At 45.8% G+C, this 23,415-nt stretch overlaps 3 protein-coding genes across 3 annotated transcripts; 1 reads left to right on the top strand and 2 right to left on the bottom strand.

Moving 5' to 3' along the window:
• Positions 1-202: 202 nt before the first annotated feature.
• On the top strand, positions 203-2,950 carry LOC124706165 (receptor-like protein kinase HERK 1). Its single transcript, XM_047237816.1, has one exon. It carries the CDS (start codon positions 228-230, stop codon positions 2,751-2,753), a length of 2,526 nt encoding a protein of 841 aa, XP_047093772.1. The 5' UTR covers positions 203-227; the 3' UTR covers positions 2,754-2,950.
• Positions 2,951-3,055: 105 nt separating this feature from the next.
• Positions 3,056-6,612, bottom strand: LOC124706166 (serine/arginine-rich splicing factor RS2Z32-like). Its single transcript, XM_047237817.1, has 6 exons — positions 6,422-6,612; positions 4,904-4,943; positions 4,683-4,778; positions 4,285-4,481; positions 4,112-4,198; positions 3,056-3,545 (listed from the first exon to the last, which is right to left on the bottom strand). The coding sequence occupies exons 1-6, from the start codon at positions 6,610-6,612 to the stop codon at positions 3,263-3,265; spliced, it is 894 nt and encodes a 297-aa protein (XP_047093773.1). The 3' UTR covers positions 3,056-3,262.
• Positions 6,613-17,491: 10,879 nt separating this feature from the next.
• On the bottom strand, positions 17,492-20,074 carry LOC124646669 (cation/H(+) antiporter 2-like). Its single transcript, XM_047186756.1, has one exon. It carries the CDS (start codon positions 20,072-20,074, stop codon positions 17,492-17,494), a length of 2,583 nt encoding a protein of 860 aa, XP_047042712.1.
• Between the last annotated feature and the right edge of the window lie 3,341 nt (positions 20,075-23,415).

Genomic DNA, 23,415 nt, shown 5'->3' with positions numbered 1-23,415 from the left:
GAGCCTCTTGCTTACAGATATGCTGTCCCCCAAATTCCTGAAATGGCCTCAGTGTTGATGGATTGCATGCCTTCGCCTCTGGAAGAATTTCATCATCTGTACTAGTCTCTCCAACTGTTGTAGCTTCCCCCTTTTCCTACCAATCACTAGCTGGCAGGCTGAATCTTTGTGTGCAATTCATGCATGTTCTACGATCCTTGTAGCCCCAATTCCCATTTGGATTCATCATGGGTGGCACCACTACTGACCCCAAGATGGCTCTGGCCCTTCTTGGGAGCATCATCTGGGTTCTTCTCCCTGGTACCACCTGCAATGCTGAATTCACCCCTGCTGACAACTACCTCATCAACTGCGGCTCCACGTCCGATGCCACAGTCGGCCAAAGAGTCTTCGTGGCCGACAATTCCGGCTCAACAATACTGACATCTGAGCAGAGCATCGCCGCAAGCGGCTGGACCCCAGGTTCCGACGGTGCCACGCTGTATCAGACTGCAAGGATATTCAGCGTGCCATCGTCCTACTCCTTCAGGATGAAGAGCCGCGGCCGGCATTTTGTCAGGCTACACTTCTTCGGTTTCAGATACCAGAGCTACGATCTCGCTGCGGCCAAGTTCAAGGTGTCGACGCAGGATACTGTCCTGCTCGACAACTTCACTCCGCCGAGCGGTAACTCGCCGAGCATCAGGGAATACTCGCTGGATATCACTGAGGATATGCTGATCCTCACATTTGTGCCACTGGGGAGCAACGCGTCTTTCGTCAACGCCATTGAGGTCATATCGGTTCCTGATGATCTGATAGGTGATTCAGCGCAAACCGTGAATCCTTCAGGCCAGTATCTCGGCCTCGCGGCACAGCCATTTCAGACGTTCCACAGGATTAATGTGGGTGGAGGCAAGGTGACCGCTGACAACGACACTCTCTGGCGTTCTTGGGATACTGACCAGGGCTTTTTCCTCAATTCCACAGCCACTCAGCTGGTTACTTCCCAGGCGAAGTTGAATTACCAGAAAGGAACAGCCACCGAGGAGGATGCACCGGACAGCGTGTACAACACCGCAAGGCAGTTGGTTGCGCAGAATAGAAGCAGCTCTGCATCCAACATGACATGGCAATTCGATGTCGATGCACGTTCGAGCTATCTGGTCAGGTTCCACTTCTGCGACATAGTGAGCAAGGCAACGTATTCCCTCTACTTCGATGTCTATGTGGACGGCTGGTCAGCGACCCAGGATCTTGATCTCTCGGATAAAGGCTTTGGTGCCTTGGCTGTGCCATACTACACGGATTTTGTCTTGAAATCAAGTGATCCTTCTGGTAAGCTAAGTGTCAGCGTTGGGCCTTCCAGCTTGCCTAATGTGACGCTAGATGCCATCTTGAACGGGCTGGAGATCATGAAGATGAACATCAGCACTGGAACTGTTGAGGTTGTGAAGCCAACAACGCCAAAGAGCAAATTGCCTATCATATTGGGCACTGTCCTTGGATGTGTTGGTGCTGCTATGGTTGTTGCTATCCTCTGCTGTGTCCTGAGAAGAAAGAGGAACACGAAGAAGAAGCCACGGCCAGCACCGACAAGTCGACCTTCAAGTGTTTGGTCACCACTCAACCTCAACGGTCTTAGCTTCCTCAGCGTAGGCACCCGGACAACCAGCCGGACCACTCTTACATCTGGGACTAGCAGTGACGCGAGCTACCGAATCCCGTTCGCCTTGCTGCAAGCAGCGACAAGTAACTTTGATGAGCAGATGGTCATCGGAGTCGGCGGCTTTGGGAAGGTATACAGGGCAGTTCTGCAGGACAGCACCAAAGTCGCGGTGAAGCGGGGGAACCACAAGTCCCACCAAGGGATCAAGGAGTTCCAGACGGAGATCGAACTGCTGTCGGGGCTGCGGCACCGTCACTTGGTGTCACTCATCGGGTACTGCGACGAGCAGAGCGAGATGATCTTGGTGTATGAGTACATGGAGAAGGGCACCCTGAAGGGCCACCTGTACGGCAGCGACATGCCTTCTCTCAGCTGGAAGAAGAGGGTGGAGATCTGCATTGGGGCAGCACGGGGGCTACACTACCTGCACACCGGCTTCGCGAAGTCGATCATCCACCGTGACGTCAAGTCGGCCAACATCCTCCTCGACGAGAACCTCATGGCCAAGGTCTCCGATTTCGGTCTGTCGAAGATGGGGCCTGAGCTGGACCAGACGCATGTGAGCACGGCGGTGAAGGGGAGTTTCGGGTACCTGGACCCCGAGTACTACCGGAGGCAGAAGCTGACCGACAAGTCGGACGTGTACTCCTTCGGCGTGGTTCTGCTGGAGGTGATCTGTGCGAGGCCGGTCATCGACCCATCGCTTCCGAGAGACATGATCAATCTCGCGGAATGGGCTACCAAGTGGCAGAAGAGGGGAGAGCTCAGCCAGATCGTGGACCAGCGGATCGCCGGGACGATCAGGCCCGAGTCGCTGAGGAAGTACGGCGAGACGGTGGAGAAATGCCTGGCGGAGTACGGCGTGGACCGCCCGAGTATGGGAGATGTCCTGTGGAATCTGGAGTTTGTGCTTCAGCTGCAGGAGGCCGGCCCTGACATCTCCAATATCGACAGCATGAACCAGATATCTGAGCTCCCTACGGACGCCAGGAGGGTGGGCGCCCTGGAGATCGGCACCGCGGACGAAAGCCACATCAACATCGATTACTCTCAGATGTCTACAAACGATGCCTTCTCGCAGCTGATCAACACTGAAGGAAGGTGAACTGGGCTGAATTGTTTTTCCTTTTTCGTTTTGACAGTTGACGAAGTTGATAAAAGCATATTCAGCTAGAGAAAAGAGATGTTACATGTATTGTTTGTTACCTGATGAACAACTGTACAAGTTCTGAATTCCATTAAGCCTTCTTTGAACGAATTGGCAAAGCTGTTAGAAGTTGCTATTCTTTTTTCCCCCTTCAATATGTCATTCAACGTGTTAAATGAGCTGCCTGGAGCACAATTTTTCACCATAGATCCTGATTCCTGAATGAGTGACGACCAGTAAAAACCAGAACACGAAAGAAAAATCATGAAAGATAGTTGAGTCTAGATAACACTGCTACTGTCACAAAAACATTGTCTGGTAAACACAAGCCGGCATAAGGCGCAACAAAATTCTGCAAACATGAAGTTTCATGCCCCGACATGGTCTAACATTCAGGAGAGTTTGCTCCAAGAGACACAGCAACAATATTTCAAGTTCAGGGTGGAGTGCAGCGTTTGCTATCATGGCTAGGGGCTGGGGCTCCGGCCATTGGTGGCTGGGTGATTGTCGCAGGCTGGACTCTGGCTGTTTCCTCTTGGACTGTGATATGAACCATTTGCTTCAGCTTGCTCCCTTGGTGGGTGGCTTTTGCCATTTGGTACTGGGCTGCGGTTGTTACCCGAAGGTGAGGCACTCCTAGGGCTGTAGCTGGAGCTTCTTGGCCGCCTTTCCTGACGACCAACACCACGGCCGTCCCTCCCTAGGGAAACCATTTCCTCACGGCCATTCCTCCTTGGAGAAGGTGAACGACTGTTGATAAGAAAACCACAAAGTTGATTAGTAATATAATAGTATATTAGAAAAAGCAACTCAACATGGAGGAATGAAAAACCATGACTTGCACATGTTATAGAAAGTTACTGAGAAGACTCATGGATCAATTCTCTGCAGCTGTCAATTAATTTCTATACATGCCAGTAACATCCATCAAATTATGGGACTCGTAACCAACAAAGGACTGACAACATCCATCCAGCTCCGCATAACCAGAAACTTGTTTGCTATACTTCACTAATCGCGTACCATTACATCAACAACATAAGCAGTAGCAGGCATCAATAGATCAGACTACCTGAGGTGTACAACTACTTCTGGCTGAAAGGTAAACCTGTTGCAATTAACCAAATCTCTAGCGGGACAATCCTCATAATAGTATTTCATACATCCAGTTCTAATGCTAACAAGATAGATTAGTGTACAAGGCATACTCGTCCTTGACATAGCTAAACATAATTAAGCACAGGAAAATTGCAGGCACCCCAAAGTTATCATGGTAACAGAGTTCAAATAAATGTGACACTCATCATACTTCATACCTGTAACTCTTACGGCCCCTGCTGTAACTCCTGCTTCGGCTCCTTTCACGGTGAGGTGATGGGGAACGTGAGTAGCTTCTTCCCCTTCTGTATTTGCAAAAACTACAAATTAAATGTGCACTAATAAAAAGGTGACATCACAAGGAAGCTCACTAAAGGACGCAAGGAGTTACTTGAGATTCCTAGGACTGTTCTTGCAGTCTCTTTCTATATGACCCTTTTCTCCACAGCGGTAGCACTTGTTTTTCCAGTCGCCAGCATTACAGTCACGAGCCCAGTGCCCCTCAATCCCACAGTTAAAGCAGCGGCCAGACCCAGGAGGGGGTCCTCTGCCCGTGTATTCACGGGAACCTCCTGGACCACGCGGGGTCTAGAAAATCAACGCAGGCTTATCAACTGAAGTTGGAAAGACAGCAACAGCAAAAAATACAGCAAAGGTGGAACCAACAAGGAAATAGCACATCCTAGCATGTACTGAAAGAATCTATAGTGATGGAGCAGGAACATGGGTAAATAGCATTTGGGCAAATGGTACAGTAGTAAAGAACATTCATAAACAGTAAGAGCTTACCCCTTTTGCAAACTCAACAATGATGCGGCTCCCATCAATCTCTCGGCCATCAAGCCCATACCTTGCATCATCTGCATCTTGGGGATCGCTGAACTCCTGCAACAAGATCCAGCAAAAACAACAATAGGGGCGGGTTTAGTATGAACTATCTAATGAAGTAGACAATTAGCCTGACATTCTAGGGAAAGAACATGGAAACCAGAGGTGTAAGTTATACTTACAACAAAGCCATAATCGTACTTCAGGTCCACATATCGCACTCTGGAAATGGTTGACAGAAAAATGTAAGTAACAAAAATGCATCACCAGTCACCACTTGTCAGTCAAACTAAACATCTACTCTTAAAATAGACAACAGATTTTTTCAAAAGAAGCGCCAAAATCTTCTGTGAACTTTGAAGCAACAGACACCAATTTCCACCAAAGGCACTCCCTCCCACCATGGACACCGAGGTTGGTTAATAGCCCCTCAATACCTTCAACAAGATTATCCAAGTCAAAACTCTAAAGGTTTGTCAACATGTGATGGCAGGTTGGCAACACCTTACAAGCTTGACATCATGACCCTATAATATGCATTCATGACACAACCTTCGTGAAAACCCTTTTTAGAGGGAGCATAAGAAATAAATTATAGAAACTTGCAAAATGGGCATTTCAAATTGCTAGTCTCTTTACCCACAGGCAAGTCAATAAACTGTAAAATATCAGCTGCACCAAGGACAGCTGCCATTGGATTGATTTTAGGGGCATGTACCTAGTTAGGGGTGTGAGGGAATCTGCTAACACTCTTTGAATAAGCCTAGGCTGTAGTAACCATCATACACCTTCTTTGTTCCATAGCCATCAAAAGTTGTAGCGCGGTATATATGGAACTGACGCGTTACATATAAAATTCTTTCGGATGGAATTTTTTTCTTGAAATATCTTCTATCATCTATATCAAACAAATATTCCCACAATTTCCAAATACTGCTTCTAAAGATTAAAAAATCATATGCAAAATATTTTGATATTTTGTTAAACCAACAATGAAACATTGATCCTGTATTTAAAACAAAATTCGGTGGCTAAATAAGAATTTTGATATTTCATAAATAAAATGGATGAACCCTTTTCTGGTAAATTTTATTTTTTATCAAAAACATAACATTGCTACCAAAACAAATTATATTAAATCTATTTTTTCATGTCTTTCTATTTATATCTGAGCAATGCATTACTTTCATGCTACTGTAGTACTTTAGTTTCTTTGCAGATCATAAAGATTCAGTAGAAGTTGTGCCAGGCCAAGGCTACTAGGCCTTGTTCGCTGTTTCAGACTTTGAACTAATCCTAAATGTATTTGGGCTCTCATAATTTACTCAGATCTCCATACATGTCAGCATTTATCCGACAGAAACTGGCTTTGGTGCTGTTGCACCTCCGTCCAGAAACTCCCTTCTACTAAAACAATCATCACAAGGAAGTAAAATAATGTTCGAAAGACCAGAAATAATCACATTATGAAACATTGATGTAGCTACGTTAACCTCTTCCATATGGTAACCTAGCAAAATGTATTGATAGAACTGGTTTTGATATTCTTTTATCAGACATATACAATAATAATATAGAGACTAAGGCAGTACAAATTTAAGCAAGCTAAGTTCAGCAAGTAAAATTTTCCAGGGTACACAAGAAAACATGTTAAATCAACAGGTGCACAAAAGGGTCAAGTTCATATCCAATTTCCTCACCTCCCATATTTGCCGAAAAGGAGCTCAACATCCTGGGTCCGGGTGTGCTTAGAAAGATGGCCCACATACAATTTTGTGTTACCGCCGTAGCGATCATACCGATCGTAGCGGTCAGCATAGCGATCGTAACGGTCATCGTAGCGATCATAGCGGTCATCGTAGCGACCATAACGATCATCATACCGAGCCATCTTGGACTGTAACACAAAATTAAGTGCATCAAGGCATGCACCAAGAAAATTGTATAACATAAACATATGTAAGCATGCAAATGCACCTATACACATTTATCAATATAATCAGAGAATAACATCCAAGACACTTAATAAAATTTCCACAAACGGCAGGGTAAGCGCATAATGAACTATTACATATATATATCTGGAGGGAATGGAACACACCAGATAACACGAAGTTACTCAGTACAGGGATGCATATGCATTACAAAATTTGCATACAAGCAGCAGTAGATTCACATTCAAACGAACTATTCCATGTGTACCGGGAGGGAGCGAATACACTAGTCAATACCAGAACAATTTCATTACAAAAATGCGGTTTCAAGTTTTCCAACAGCATATTAACTCTGATGTCAAAAAACTCGCGCATTGAACAGAAAGAAGATTGGGCACACCTCTTCAGGGCGAAAATACAGATCGATAGAGACATATATGAACATGCAAACGCACGTAACTTTTCGTTACCTGTCGCATCATCATTATCTCTGTACATTAGTCTATCTACTCAGTTATGAAGACGATTCTATGGAATTACTGTACAGGAGGCAGTGGAATTGCATCGAAACAAACAAAGCTATGGCCTGTGTATATGAAAGGGGACTGGAATTTAACGGATAACACAAAATTAACTGCTATTGAAGATCATATCATGCCTCGCAACAGCATATGAACCCAAATGACGGGCTGTTGTCGCGTACCACGAGAAGAATTGTCCAACTTTTCGTTTGGGGTGATCAAGAGAACCACCAATCAAACAGCCCGAAATCCGTAATACCCTAAACCCTAGCACGAATCTTCCCCAGACCTACCAAAAAGCCACCAAATGCTAAGGTGGAAGGGTCCATCTACGCGAGCTCCTGGCAAAGAACAACTCTTTCGTCGTTTCCACCGTGCATGATCACGGCAAACCCAACGAAACTGCAGCCGGAAAACGCGCAGCTCGCGAACAAAATCAAGCCAAGACACGCGAATTCCCGTCACGACCGCGCGGAACGGGAGAACACCACGCGGAATCCGTTGGGCAAGGACGCAAGCAAGGAAGCGAACGCGCGCGCGCGGCAGCCCAAAGACCTGGGTAGATTAGGCAGGCACGAACCCGAGCGGCGGAGGAAACGGACGGAGAATCGCACGGCGGAGAGGCAGCGGTGGCATTGTCTACTTACCCCGCGAAGCGGGCGGCGGCGGCGGTGAAGTCGGCGGCGGCGTCGTGGCAAGAACCCTAGCCCGGCGACGAGACGGAGACGGGGACGGAGAGGGAGAGGTATCGGCGGCGGTGGTATCCGGGGTACTTATGATGGCCGTGTGGGCTTGGGCCTTCTCGACGGTGGAGATTTGGGTAGTCAAGAGAGATGGACGGTTTGGGTGAGGCCTCTGTGGTACGGCGGGTCCAATTGGCGTTGGGTTGTTGGTAGGTCCCGGCCTGCAGGGTCACTGGGTAGATGGGCTCACGTGCTCTTCGCGTCGTTTTGCCAACCGGGCTCTCATTTGTTTATCCGGATTTCCAAAACACGTGAATATTATTGAATCTCACGGAAATTGAGAATACGGCTGTGAAATAGTGTAGTTTGGTTGCGGTGCACCAAAAGCACATGATTTTTTCATAAGAATTTGTGTGTATGTTTTTCTTTTGAGGGTATGTGAAAACTTATAATTTTCTAAAAATTATTTACAAGAATTGAACCTAGTGCAAGCATAAGGCATAAAGAAACTCCAACAAAAAACAGAAAAAACAACTCTTTATCTAAGTGTACGGTCTCTTACTCCTCTTTCCTCCCTCTTGCAAAAATGCATTGTACCAACATGTTCGGCCATGTCCTCCTCCTGATGACACACAAAGCAGGGCGACAACTGACAACTGTGCTTGCATACCGTGCCTAAATCTTCTATTTGAGGTCTAAATACTATACTCAGGAGCTAGCCACATGAATGGCTTGCTCTTTAGAGTTGCTTTGGCCCTCCAAATGGCCTTGTCAAGCTGAGAACCTGATGCTCCCATGTGTCAGAATGATGTAACCGGCCTTGGCCGAGTAAACTATGGTGCTAGACCATGGCCAACTGAAAATATTGGGAATTTTCATCTCCCTCTCCATGCTATGAACTGCCATCCATAGAGCAGTGCATTCCCTTGCACCTAGGGTTGTCATGTTGTTGTTAATGTCATTGATCCAATGGTTTTCATACAAGGCTTTGGCAACGGTTATGGTGTTCTTGATTCTCGTGTGCATATGCATGGTGAGTCTAGGTGCAATGTCTGAGGCCAGTCTTCCTTGAATTCATCCATCGCACCAAAAAAAAATGTGATCTTACCTTTCCCCACCTTGATGTGCACTAAACAGTCAAAAACCACTCAGGGCTCCAAGTCCTTCACCATTGGCAACCCCTGCCAAGATTTGCTCACATCAGTTCTCCGAAGGCACTCCCAACACACATGAGGGCCAGACCTTAGATGCGCAAGTTTTTCACTCAAAGACCAGCAAACGCCAAGGGCTTGTAGATTTGATTCCAGGAAATAGGGCATTGGTCACTACTTGCCCTATCTTTCACAACCTAGAATACCCTCTTAAGCTTTTGTCCACCTCTTCAAGAAACGATATCGAATCCACAATGACAAGAAGATGGAGCACCAATCTAGCTGGCATCACCTCCTTTACAAGTACCAAGCGCCCAGGCCTAGCAATCATACTTATCTACCAAGATAGAATGATTTGAACCGCCTTGGCAAGCACTAGCTGCCATTATGCTCTGGTCAAATCCGGACCGATAGCTACAATTCTAATTATTTGATAAAAAAAATTACTGATTGGGCAACGTAGTACATTGAAAATCAGCTCCCTATCATGATCCCCTCTGTGGATGAACGTAGTAGATGGCTTCCGGAAGTTCACCTTGAGCCTCGACACACCTCCAAATAACTCCAAAATTTCTCTCACAATGACCATGTCGTTAACTGTCAGCTTCATAAACCGCACGACATCATATCCATATATACTAACAACCATTGCACTTGTTTACAGTTGCCAATCGGCGATACTAACCCTTCCTCCGTAGCCCTGCAAGCAAGCAACATGAAGACTTCCATCGCAATCATGGAAAATTGCGCTGACATCGCTCCTCCTTGGTGCAAGCCACGAGCGTGGCGAATTTGTCTCCCAGGAACTCCGTCTACCGGCATTCGTGTGCTTGCAGTACGCAGGCAAGGCTATCGCGATTCAGTGCGCCAAGGTCATGCAACTCATTTGTTCGCAAGCCTGAGGTCCTTGAGGTTCATAGAATGATATGTGTTTTGCATCATTCCTAGAATATCGTTGTAGGTGTCGAGAAACACTTCCTCCTGCCTAGATTGATCTGTAATGAGCTATCCTTGATGTTTGATTGTCGGGATGATGTTCTTGATGCGAGGACCGTTGAAAACTTCATGGAAGATCCTAGATTTTCCATCTTCGCCCTTAAGCCAGCTAATGCAAGATCATGTTCGAGATATGCTCAAGAGGCAATAATAAAAATGTTTATTGTTATATCTTAGTGTTCATGATAAATGTTTACATCCCATGCTATAATTGTATTAACCGGAAACATTAATACTTGTGTGTTTTGTAAATATAAAGGAGCCCCTAGTAAGCCACTTGTTAAACTAGCTTGTTGATTAATAGATGATCATGGTTTCCTGATCATGAACATTGGATGTTATTAATAACAAGATTATATCATTAGGTGAATGATGTGATGGACATACACCCATAGTAAGCGTAGCATATGATCAAAGTCATTAAGTTCGTTGTGCTTCAAGCCTTAAGATACATAGTAACCTAATCATTCGACCAAGAGATCATGTTAATCATCTACACCAGATGGATGCTTTGATGACACCAAACACTACTTCGTAAATGGGTTGTTATAAAGGTGGCATTAAGTGTTCGGAAAGTATAGGGCTGAGGCACGTGGATCAAGAGTGGAATTTGTCCATCCAAATGATGGATAGATATACTCTGGACCCTCTCGGTGGAATGACATCCAATTAGCTTGCAAGCATGTGACTGACTCACAATGGATATCATATCACGGTACGAGTAAAGAGTACTTATCAATAATGAGGTTGAACTAGGTATGGAGATACCGACGATTAAAATTCGGATAAGTAAAATATCGCGAGAGAAAGGGAATTGTTATTTTATGTAAATGGTTCTGTTGATCACGAAGTCATCATTGAATATGTGGAAGATATTATGGATCTCCAGGTCTTGCTATTAGTTATTGATCGGAGAATAGTGTCGATCATGTCTGCATAGTTCTCGATCCGTAGGGTGACACACTTAAGGTTTGATATCGTTTTAATTAGATATGGAATATGGAATGGAGCTCGAATGTTGTTCGGAGTCTTGGATATGATCCGAGACATCACGAGGAGGTTCGGAATGGTCCGGAGAATAAGATTCATATATAGTAAGTCATTTTCCGGGGTTCGAAAAAAGTCCGGTGTTTTGACCGGAGCTTCTAGAAGGTTTTGGAAGGACCGGAATAGTTCAGAATATTATGAAAGGTTCCGAAAGTGTCCGGGATGACCCGGTCTGTCTAAAGAAGTCTGGATGGTTCCATAATAGGTGAAAGCACGTTGCCTTAAGGGAAAATGAGTCTTTCCTTAATGCAATTTTGGAATTGGCAAAAGAGTTCGAGTAGGAGTAGGTTTTCGAAACCGGAAACCTGTCGGAACTCAGTTAAACTTGGGGGCAGGTTTATGGATGACCAAAGGGGCTTGGCCACCTATTTAAAGGGACCAAGGGGCACCCCAAGGGCACCTCAAGTCGCAGCCCCATCTCCCCAAGTCGCAGCACCACCCTACGCCCAAACCCTAGCCGCCCCTCTCCTCCCTCCTTAATCTGCGCCGGCTTGGCGAAGCCCTGCAGAATTTTCTCCTCCACAACCACCACGCCGTCGTGCTGCTGGGATTCCACGGAGATCTACTACATCCGCTGCCCGCTAGAACGGGGAGAAGGACGTCGTCATCAACACTGAACGTGTGATCGAGTGCGGAGGTGCTGCCCGATTGTGGCGCCGTCAAGATCTTCTACGCACTTTTGCAAGTGGCAAGTGATCGACTACATCCACCACGAGATTTATCTTGTTAACGCTTAGCGATCTTCGAGGGTATGTTGATCTTCACCTCGTTGCTACCATCTACTAGATTAGATCTTAGCCTTTATTCATTCTTGCGGTAGGAATATTTTTATTTTCTATGCTATGAATCCCTATAGATCATTGTCGAGCCATTGTCCTCTCTAATGAAGACAACCCCAGAACATTGTGTTCGAGGGTCCTATGAAGACATCTCCCCTCATGTGATATTACTCTAACCTCTCAAGCCATATCAAATCAGTTGATAAGCATATTTTCATACAAATTTGAAGCTTAAAGTTATCCACCTTCTTATCTCCCACGACCTGAAGATGTGATGCTAGATTCTGGTAACAGGAATCCAAACGATAAATGGGGTCCACAATGTTCTGATCTCATCTCCATCTCTCCTTTACTGCATCTTAAAACCCCTTGAGTTTTTATCCAAACCAATTCAAACTTGAAACGTTTGGTATTTCGATTTCCTTGATCGAGAGGTGCATGTGTGTGTGATCTGAGACTAAAGGGGAGAGCACTTGCAAGGAAGTGCAGTTCCCCATCAATGTACTCTAGCACTATTTTCCAGCTTGAACATCGTAGGTATATGACACCCATTACTCCGAGTGAACCTACGTACATATGTGTATGTAGATCTCTGTGTGTCAACAAACTGCTTGAACCCGACCATGTTTCTTCTATGTAGATTCTCATTGTTCTTCTATGATGTGCATAGAATGATAATGAAATCCTTGATCACCATCCACGCTCCAAAACATAGTGATCTGCGCGTAGCCAATTCTCCTAGAAACTGAATCTTTTCAGTTGTACTTTTTCGCCCATAGACAGTCATGATCCACCACACAAAGTTATCACATATGTTCACCTCTCTAGTGATGGAAAAAAAGTCACGGTAGATATTCCTTATGCTAAGAACCAAACTTTTCCACACAAGCAGAAGCACACAAGGTTAACCCTAAGCATTAACTTTAACTCCCTAACTAAATCCCTCTTGGTTGAGTCATTTAAGCCTCAAGGATTCCAATTCAAGATCTAAGGGTCTAGATCCATTAAAAACTAGTAAAAGAACTTCGATTTTGATGCGTGCACATCAAATGCAGGCGTCCACCTAAAGAAAAGTTGTCATCCGCCATAAATTTGCCTGATGAACGTGATATATGGTGGCCCATCTGCCACATTTTGGATTGGTTATGTGGTAGATCTCAATTTTTTTATCATTTTGAGGCCCTCTACCACCGACCCTTGGCAACCGCCCCCAAGGGAGGGAACTCTAGTCGACCTACCCACCAACCCTAGGGAGCCCCGACATTAGTTACCTCGGGGCAACCCTCCAGGGGCCTTGGGAGGCCACCTACATGTGCCCAATAGAGGCCCATGAAGCTAGCCCAGGAGGTTTGCCCACTCCTTCGAGCCTCGGACATTCCTCCAACACTTCACATAAAGCCTAGAGCCCTCTCTCGCAAATTTCACGGAAGAATTATGGTAAATTCCCAAAACTATTTTGGTTGCTTTGGAACACTTCCAATAACTCCATAACACTTACGAAAGTTACTATCACTAATATTAAGCCCCAGATCAATTTCAGTGTACCTCCGGAACTATTTCGATGACACTAGAATGACTCAAATACTTCACCGAAACTATTTCGGTGTCACCGGAACTATTCCGAACGTTTCTCTCATCCACCTATAATATATAAAACATCTCACAACAGAATGAACCACTTTAAGCATGTGACTGGTGGCAACAATCTATGTGCACCAGTTCGTTGGGACTCCAAGTGGATAGTGTTGTAGCAAGCGTATTTTTCCCACAAGGGTGACTCGGGGATTTATATCAAACTCTCGGGAAATTGGCTTAGAAAATGAATTTTTCCTCTCCTCTTCTAGCAATCTGCAATAGAAAGTTCTTCCCTTGTGTCCCCAACTCTAACATGTGGTTGCCAAGCACAAGGTTTTGTATTAGTAATAGGAAATACAAGTAAGAAATAAAATAAAAGTAATGTAAACATCTTAAGTAAACTAAATAAAAACTAGTAAATGCTAAGGGTATTTGGGTTTTGTGTTTGTGTATGTAGAGATAGTATTTTTGGTATTTACAGGTTAAATAATAGTAGAAAATATAAAGCAAGTAATGTGGTGGCAAGGTGTTTCTAGTGATTCAAAATGGACCGAGGTTCATGGGTTCACTTGTCTACTCTCTTTTTAAGTTGTAGTGGACACTAACAGTTCATCAATGGCATAATATTAGATATGGGAATTACATCCTAACATAGAGATGATGCAACACATCCCTCTTATACTCCTCAAGAAAGGGAAAACTCCAAGCAATCTTTAATTAAGAATCAACCGAGTATAAGCTTAAGCAATATAACATAATGTTTGAATATCAAATATGCTACCTTGAACAAACAAGGTTATCACAATGTCACATGATAAACATAGCACATGTGTTCACCTTATCCCTAGTGAGGAAGCAAAAGAAAGGTAAATACCATAGTAGATCATGAATTTATTGTCACTGTTAAATCACCATCACCATGATGCTCCATCTAATACACAATTCTCTCCATACATGTTCTTGCATACAAATTATATCAGAACAAGCACTTAAGAATGGGGTACATGATATGCTCAATACTCTTACACATAATAGATTCCAATCTCATATATCAATATCATAGAGTAAAGATCCACCATATAGAAATTACATATATGGCTATAATCATTTTGGGCAGCGCATATGGTACTACAATCTATGAAGAACAAGAGAAAGATAGATCAAGCTACTGCCACAAACTCATAGTCCAGAGGTGGACTACTTCCTCTTCATCATGGTGATGACGGTGGAGATGTTGGAGAAGGTGGAGATCCCTCCGGCGACAGCTCCGATGGAGTTTCCCCCTCTAATCTTCGTTGGTTCTAGCTCTATTTCAGTGTTTCTCTGTTTTCCGCCGTGCTCTCCTTCGAGGAAGCCTCGGGAAGTCATATATATATAGGGGTTTTCAGGTCAAACGAAGTCCTTGGGCGAAAGAATCAGGTGGATTGGACAGTCGAGGACGAAAAGAGAGGGGGTGGCGCGCCCTCCTTGCTTGGGTGCGCCACCATGCCTCTTCTGTCCCTCCTGGCCCATCTCGTGAGGTCCAAGCGCTCCAGACGTTTCTCTTGATGAAATATTGGCATCCCCGAAATCCTAGATCAATTTGACTTTGTTAAAGTCCCTGAAAGTCAAAAATACACAAAACATGGTTTTCCTATCCCGCTGAGTTATAACCCAAATAAAAGGATCATTGGTAACTCCCCAAAAATTAATATTAAACATGGATATAACATTATATATGTTGAAAATATGCGATAATATGTGTCAACAAACTACAAAGTTTATGCATGCATTTTACATGCATCACTGACCCAACAAGTTCGGTAATACATGGACATGAGTCTAAAAATCTTCCGGATAAATAACCAACATCGGGACCATGGACATCCATATAGCTCCCATGTACACACGACTGATTTCGAGCAAACATTGTGTGTATGCTCCTATCACCTCACGATACAAGTGATCGATTACTCGAGGCGAGACTTCGATATCTCCCTGATGCAAACCCTTCACGATAATTGTCATCCTCGTTCGGGTATCATTCTCTTTACTCGTATATGTATTCCAGTATCCACGTGATTTGCATCACGAAGTTTCTATGCAGACGATGTGGTGATACAGTAATACCAAGAGGGTCCAATGTATCTCTCATCGTCAGGTGGAGTATCCCGATCTCGAACTATCTAAGTATACAATCATACTTTCTGATGTACCCTACCATTGCCTTTGTTTCCCAACTAGTAGCATCTCATAATGACTAGCTAGGGCACACCCTCCTGTATGAGGACGCGTAATATTCTCACGGTCTAAGGACTTATAAATAAGTTGACACATTATGATTATACTAACTACGTTTCACGATACTATCTCGTAGTATAACAGAACTTTGGATCGGTTCAATACCATTGTTCTGTCAACAATGTGTTGATATCATTGTCATGATGACAATACCATGACGAGGAAAACGTGATCATCATGCAAATAATGGGGTAGTGCTACAAATAAGTGAAAATGGTGTTTTAACGTGTTTCATATTTTTGGTGATATGTCGGCCAATTAGCTACAATGTTTTATCACCGTGCCAAGGGCGTGATATCACACCTAGTTCATCAAACAAACAATGTAATCCAAAACTTTTCAATAATGTTTTCAAAATAGTATGAAATCACACTTGTGTTGTAAAGATCACTTCAGGGCATTGTATACAATTTCTTCTATTTAAATACTCCACTAGTAAATTTAACATTTGCCTCACTAAATTTCATCTACATCAGAAATAACATCAAGCATCAGTGTAACTTGTTACCATCTCAAAAAAGATGTAACTTGTTACAATGCATTTCTTATTATCTCCAAAAGAAATATTACTTCTCATTCATCATAAGGATAATTAACTGCATACTTAAAATCCACTTCCTGGATTATTATGGTGATTTGTCTGCTAACAATTCTGCGAGTACAAAGCATCCATCATGATGTATTTTATACATTCACTATTATGGTGTATCACATACATCCACTAATATCCAAACTTACTTATCAATTTTAATCTTATCAGATTTTAATCTTGCAAATTTGCATTTCACAACTTCACTTTGAGTAAGGATGCCAACAATTTATAGTCATCTATATCTTTATAAAGTTTCATAGAAACACCAGTGATCCCACTCAACTTGTTCAGGATTTCATAAGTTGTTTTCAATCAAGTATATGCTCATATAATATCATGGCAGTACTCGAGCTCCCACTTACTTGATGTAGATCATATCTCTTCTGATAATATTTCATCACACCATGAATGAACTCTTCTGAAAGTTACATCATTTACTACTACTATGACAAATTCATTAGACTTGTATCAAATACATGTCGGATTCCAATGGAACACTATTTTGACATATTCTTGCTTTATCAATATATGCATATGCTACTAGGAATATCCGCGCATATTTAGGCTCCACTATATATGAGACGGTCTCTTCGTAGTTCAACTCTTGCAGAACAAATTTCATCAACTTCAGTTCTGTTTGATGATTCATAAATCATATTTATGTGCTATGTAAATTCATTTGATTCTGGATGCACTCGGTTGATGGCAGTCGTTCGGGCTATATTCAATTAGGGTGGTTGGCGGCAATCTAATAGGATCCAAAATGATGCGTAGAGATATATTTTTAGCCTTTTTTCGTTGGTTGATCCTTGCTGAAACTTTGTGTAATCCTTGATATGCAAACTCTGAATCTATATTTTGCAATGAATAATGCTGCTTCCGTGTGCATCGAGGCCGGGGCTTTGCTCCCCTATTCAAAGAAAGTAAATTCATTTGATTCTTCATTCTTTTGAATGGACTCCCAAATCTCAAATTTGGATCATGTACTCCGTATAAATTTATTCTATATATAAATATAGAGCCATGATGAGAAGTGCCAGAACCAAAGGATTTTTTCACGACATCGTTGTAACCATGCATGTATCGTTCATGATAAATTATCAAGTTTGTTTTTTCAATAGAACACATCATTTTTACCTGTCTATGTGCACGTCTAGCTAGTCCTAATCTCTCTAAGACCTCATCGAGGATTAATCCTGATCTAATTAATTGTCAATAATTTAGGATGTCGTGGTCGGGCATACAGCCGTCGATAGAATGTTTCTTCCACGTCCTCATCTTCTGGTGCAGCTTGTGCTGCTGGAGCACCAGCACTGACGACGAGCAGCCCAAGAAGTCGTCAGAGGCGAGCAGCTCCCCGACGGGCCCCAACTCCGGGCACTCCTCGTCGTCCAGCCCGCCCATGCCGCTCGTCATCGTCGTCCAGGCCGCGCCACCTGAACCGCCACCGCCCCTGCCCACCACGAACAGCGAGCACATCCCCGCCATGCCGCTCAGCGCGTTCAGCGTCTCCACCCCGTTGCTCACGTACGTCTCCGTGTACGACACCCGCCCCGGCGCCACGAATCTCGCGTACACCTCCGCCATGAACTCCTCATCTTCTTGTTCTTGCTCGTCGCCGGTGACATCCACCGCCGTCTGCATCTCGTTGTCGTCCGGCTTATTGAGCCGAAACCTTGACACCGACACGCTCACCGACGGGTGCATCGCCAAACGCGTCGCGTACGCCACCGCCTCCCTGTCGTCCGGACCGCCCAGGAACACCGCCACCACGTGGTGCACCACTGCCGCCTCCTGCTCGGCCTGCTCCTCTGCTAATGATGTACCATTAGCAGTGCTCTTCTGTTCCTCGTCGTGACGATCTGCTTCTGCAGGCGCCGTCGAGGAGGCGACGCTAATGCTGGGGAGGTGCCGCTCGACGAGGACCCCCACGGTGCAGGGCGCCCGCTGCAGGATGCGCTGGTTGAGCTGCCGCCGGCCGTCGCGTCTGGATACCATGCGCCCGTCGTACCGCTGCTCCTTGTGGTAGGGCACGATGACAAGCGAGGCGCGCGCGTCCTCCACGCCGTTGCGCACGTCGCCGTCCATGGACGCCAGATTCGAGATTGCTGTCATCTGCCGCACCGGCACGGCCGCCTCGTACGTCGCAAAGCTGTGCACGGCCGCCGCCACCTGGTCCATCTCCCAAGCATACCCCCACTGGTCGTCGTCGTTAAGTTTGAGGCGGGCGCCCACGTCCTTGTACAGGTGCGTGATGGCGTACTTGCGCGCTGCCATGAGTTCCACGAGGTGGAGCAGGTACACGGCCACCGGCGCGCCGCTACCCTTGGAGAGCTCGGCGACCGTGAGCATGGCGTTGACTCCGCCGGCGCCGTGGACGCAGACCAGCACCCGGAGCTCGTGGTCCACCCTGAGGTCCTGGAGGCAATGCGAGCGATACTGGAACGCGCGGCGCTGCTGCCGGACGATGGCGGCAGACGCCGGTCCCGCCATGAAGGTGTTGAGGATGGAGGAGACGAGCAGCACCACCTGTGCTGTGTCGCCCCAAACCCCGCTCTTGTCGCCGAAGTTGATGGCAAGGATGTCCGAGTACCCCTTCACGTTCAGGAGGAACCCCAGCACCAGCGCCTCCCGCGCCGTGATGCCTAGCCAGCGCCCGACCAGCACCGTCCCACCGACCTTCCCGGCAGCGCTGAGGACGGTGGTGAACACGATGGCGGCCGTCAGCTGGGTGGCGGTGAATCGGCCGGCGTCGGCGAAGTCTAGCCTGGCGCCGATGGCGCCGAAGCAGAGCGGCATGACGATTTGGTGCACCGGGTAGGTGAGGCGGTCGATGAGGGTGCGCGCCATGGGCCCATCACGCGGCATGGCGAGACCGATGAGGAAGGCGGCCATGGAAGCGCTGTATCGCAGGTACTGCACCAGCAGAGAGAGGCCGACGATGAGCAGGAGCATTGCGCAGAGCTCGTACTTGCTGATGTACCGCCGCCCGCGCTTGACCCTGTTCAGCAGCCTGGCCGCCCTGACCGCCACGGCCACGGCAACCCACACCACGAGCGCCATCCATAGGAAGACGAGGAGCTGTACCCCAGGCGCGGAGGCACCGGGTACGCGGGGCGGCTTGGGCGTGCCGTCCTTGGCGAAGGTGGTCGGGTTGACGACCATCATGCTGATGGTGGTGAGGCACGCGATGTCTGTGGCGAAGGCAGCGCCGATGGCGAGCTGTCCCGTCTCGGACGCTGTCAGCTTGAGCTCGGTGACGATGCGGATGAGCACGGGCGACGCCGTGCTTGCCAGCACGAGCATGAAAAGCACTGTGGAGGCGTAGAGCTTGGCCGGGTGAAACGACTCCCCATGCCCCATGGGGTGGAGCAGGCCGTAGAAGAATGGCCCGGCGACGGCGGCGAGGAGGAGGCTGATGGCTGAGCCGCCGCAGGCGAGCAGGAGGGAGCGACGCAGGTTGTGGCGGAGGTAGCGGAGGTCCATCTCAAGGCCGATGAAGAACATGAAGATGATGCGGAGGTAGTAGATGGTGTCGCCCAGAGCGGTCCCGGCGTCCTCCATGCCCATGGCGCGTAGGTCGATGACACGCCCCAGGAAGGTCGGGCCGACAACGACGCCGGCCAGAATGTGGGAGATGATGCTAGGCTGTCCGAGGCGGCGGAGCAGGGAGTGGAAGAGGCCCGAGAGGAGGAGGACCGTGGCCATGATGGCGTTGATGGCCACCACGCCCGCCATGTAGTAGGCGCCCTCGCCAACGTCGGCCGAGCACTTGGCGTTGTCGCCGGACTCCATGTTCGATGGTGGCCGGACGGCCAAACTCCGGCGATGAGCTTCCTATGTTGCTATATATGGATCGATGATATTGGTTTGTGTGCATGAGATGAGGTGGCTCTCCTACCTCATTAGTTTTAGTTCGTCCATAATAAGGACTAACTAATTGACACGAGGTGATATGATGGATGGATTAATTGTGAAGCTTAGGGCAGCCATAATGTATGGTAAATAGAGATTTCAAATCATGCATTTGGTTTTTAGCATCGGCTCCCTAAGTTATGGAGAGCATTGCATAGGGAAAAAAATTACGGCGTGGAAGCAAGTAGTTGCTCCTACGGCCAAATTTCCTCTCTCTAATGTCTTCTTTGTTGCGAGCCAAGAAAAGCTAAGGAGAGAGAACATAGATTTTGGACAGTCTATTTGACACTCGCTTGTTTTTCAATTCATCATCACTCGATATTTCTTCCAATCAATTGATGACACATGAATATTTTATTTCTATTCATGAAAACTGGAATTTTGTTATTTATAATGTACATACAAGTAATTTACATGCAATTTACGGTGGATATACATTTACTTTACATGTAATTACATTGTTAGTGGTTAGTAATTTTACTCCTAATTTACATGTAAATATATTGTAATATGCATAAAAGTAAGAGAGTAAACAAAGAAAAACGCTTCTCAAAAAAAAAAAAACAAAGAAAAACGCAAGTGACCCAGTCAATTTACCACACGTGCAATGGACAGAAAAATCTGAGTGTTGACGAAACAAAAAACACTCGGTTGTCAAATAGCAAAAGTGTAGATTTTTGGTAATCTATTTTTTTTTTGAACAAGTTTTGGTAATCTATACACTAGGGAAAACTAAGCCATTTAACACGAAAATCATTTTTCATTACGTGGCATATTTAGATTTTTACAACACTGTGGATGCTGAGTCTTAGCAGCTACTACCTCAGATCCTATTTAATCAACCTGGGCACGAAATACTTCCATGCACGAAGTGAACTAACGTCCGCTTCAATTAATTGCGATCGGAGGGAGTACTAATTAAGATACGGGTGCGCATAATTATGAGAATTAGCTTAATTCCGAGTCAAGTGATATCAACCTATGGTTTTGAGCTACAAAGTTTTTTTCCTCACTCTACTTTTCACATGAAGGCACCAGAATTGCTCATTACCACAAAACCAAGAAAACCTCGCATCTTTATCATTCGAGTTAATTCAAACAATTTCGATTGCATAGGACCCATCGTAGCAAATGAACAAGGAAAAATTTAAATTCAATTTTTTATTTCACAAATAAATTGAACATACTATACAGTAGTGCTTACATGGACGAGTGGTCAAAGCTTTGTGCCTTTGACCATAAGTGATGGGTTCGTTGCATGGAAAACAAAAAATTTCTACCGCGAAAAAGAACAAATTCAAGATCCAATCTAGGAGAAGGCAAGATCTGATCTATGAAGATCGAAGCAACGAGATGTATATGAGACTAACCCTCGAAGATTCCAAAACCTACGAGATTAGATCTCGTTGTTGATGTAGTCGATCGTCCAATGCTGCAATCCGGCAGCACTTCCGTACTCGGTCGTGCGTACGGTGTCGATGAAGTCCGTCCTCTCCCCGTTCCAGCGGGCAGCGGAGGTGTGGTAGATCCCCTCGGAATCCCAGCAGCACGACGGCGTGGTGATGGTGGTGGAGGTGAAAAGCTGCAGGGCTTCGCCAAGCCGGAGCAGACTATCGATGGGAGAGAGAGGCGACCAGAGGTCAAGAGGTGAAGGGAGGGTTGCGCCCCCTGCCCCCTCCCCTCTTTATATAGGAGGGGGTGCGGGCAGGGCTGCCTTGGCCCCTCCTCCAAGTCCTTGGCCGGCGGCCCAAAGGGGGAAGGGGGGAAACTTACCCCCCAAGTTGATCCCCCCTAGGGTTTTGGGGAAACCCTAAGGGGTTGGCCGGCTAGGCCTTGGGGGGCATGTGCCCCTGGCCCATTAGGCTAGGGAGCATCCCCTCGGCCCATGCTAGGCCTCCTAGGGTCGTGGTCCCACTGGTGGGACCCCCGGAACCTTCTAGAACCTTCCCGGTCTTCCACCGGAAAAATCCCGAACTTTTCCGAAACCTAGAAATCAACTTCCCTTATATGAATCTTATTCTCCGGACCATTCCGGACCTCCTCCTGATGTCTTGGATCCCATCCGAGACTCCGAACAAACTTCGGTCTCCATCTCATATTCCGAATCTACTTATGCGACATCGAACCTTAAGCGCGTCACCCTACGGTTCGTGAACTATGCGTACATGGTCGAGACTCCTCTCCGACCAATAACCAATAGCGGGATCTGGAGATCCATAATGGCTCCCACATATTCAACGATAACTTAGTGATCGATTGAACCATTTACATACGATACCGATTCCTTTTGTCACGTGATACTTTACTTGTCCGAGGTTCGATCATCGGTATCTCCATACCTTGTTCAACCTCGTTACTGACAAGTACTCTTTACTCGTTACCGTGGTATGTCATCTCTTGTGATCCAATCACATGCTTGCAAGCTAATCGGACGACATTCCACCGAGAGGGCCCAGAGTATATCTATCCGTCATCGGGATGGACAAATCCCACTGTTGATCCATATGCCTCAACTCACACTTTCCGAATACTTAATCCCATATTTATAACTACCCATTTACGCAATGGCGTTTGATGTAATCAAAGTACCATTCCGGTGTAAGTGATTTACATGATCTCATGGTCGAAGGACTAGGTAACTATGCATCGAAAGCTTATAGCAAGTTGAACTTAATGACTTGATCTCATGCTACGCTTATTTGGGTGTATGTCCATTATATCATTCACCCGATGACATAACCTTGTTATTAACAACATCCAATGTTCATGATCACGAAACCATGATCATCTATCAATCAACAAGCTAGTTATACAAGAGGCTTACTAGGGACTCCTTGTTGTTTACATAACACACATGTATCAATGTTTCTGTTAATACAATTATAGCATGGGATGTAAAAAATTATCATGAACACTAAGATATAACAATAACTAATTTATTATTGCCTCTTGGGCATATCTCCAACAAGAAGGTTGCAGGCCCGAACCCTTTGGGTTGCCCTACTACTATTTTTTTACTTTTTTGGGCCCGCTTGAGATTAAGCTGTGCAAAAACAGAAATTCCTCGCAAGAACTTTTAATCCCCTTTCACCGAACCACGAGTAGAGAGCCTTACCACCGTTCAAACAGTCATAGTCACTTACAGTTCCATGCATATGCTATTTGATCTTTGTTCGGAAGTGAAATGTCAAATTAGTCCGAACGGCAACATTATTTCTCGA

Source organism: Lolium rigidum, chromosome 4, assembly GCF_022539505.1.
Source record: "Lolium rigidum isolate FL_2022 chromosome 4, APGP_CSIRO_Lrig_0.1, whole genome shotgun sequence".
Lineage (NCBI taxonomy): Eukaryota > Viridiplantae > Streptophyta > Magnoliopsida > Poales > Poaceae > Lolium > Lolium rigidum.
The sequence above is the reverse complement of the archived record's forward strand: the minus strand, read 5'-3'. Positions and strand labels throughout refer to the sequence as shown.

Bases quoted from the DNA above. Each gene is read 5' to 3' on its own strand.
- LOC124706165 (XM_047237816.1), top strand. From the start codon at position 228: ATGGGTGGCACCACTACTGACCCCAAGATGGCTCTGGCCCTTCTTGGG.
- LOC124706166 (XM_047237817.1), bottom strand. From the start codon at position 6,612: ATGGCTCGGTATGATGATCGTTATGGTCGCTACGATGACCGCTATGAT. The intron at 4,779-4,903 runs GTAAGTATAACT...ATCTTGTTGCAG, and splicing joins AGTACGATTATGGCTTTGTT to GAGTTCAGCGATCCCCAAGA. The intron at 3,546-4,111 runs GTATGAAGTATG...TCTTATCAACAG, and splicing joins AGGGGCCGTAAGAGTTACAG to TCGTTCACCTTCTCCAAGGA.
- LOC124646669 (XM_047186756.1), bottom strand. From the start codon at position 20,074: ATGGAGTCCGGCGACAACGCCAAGTGCTCGGCCGACGTTGGCGAGGGC.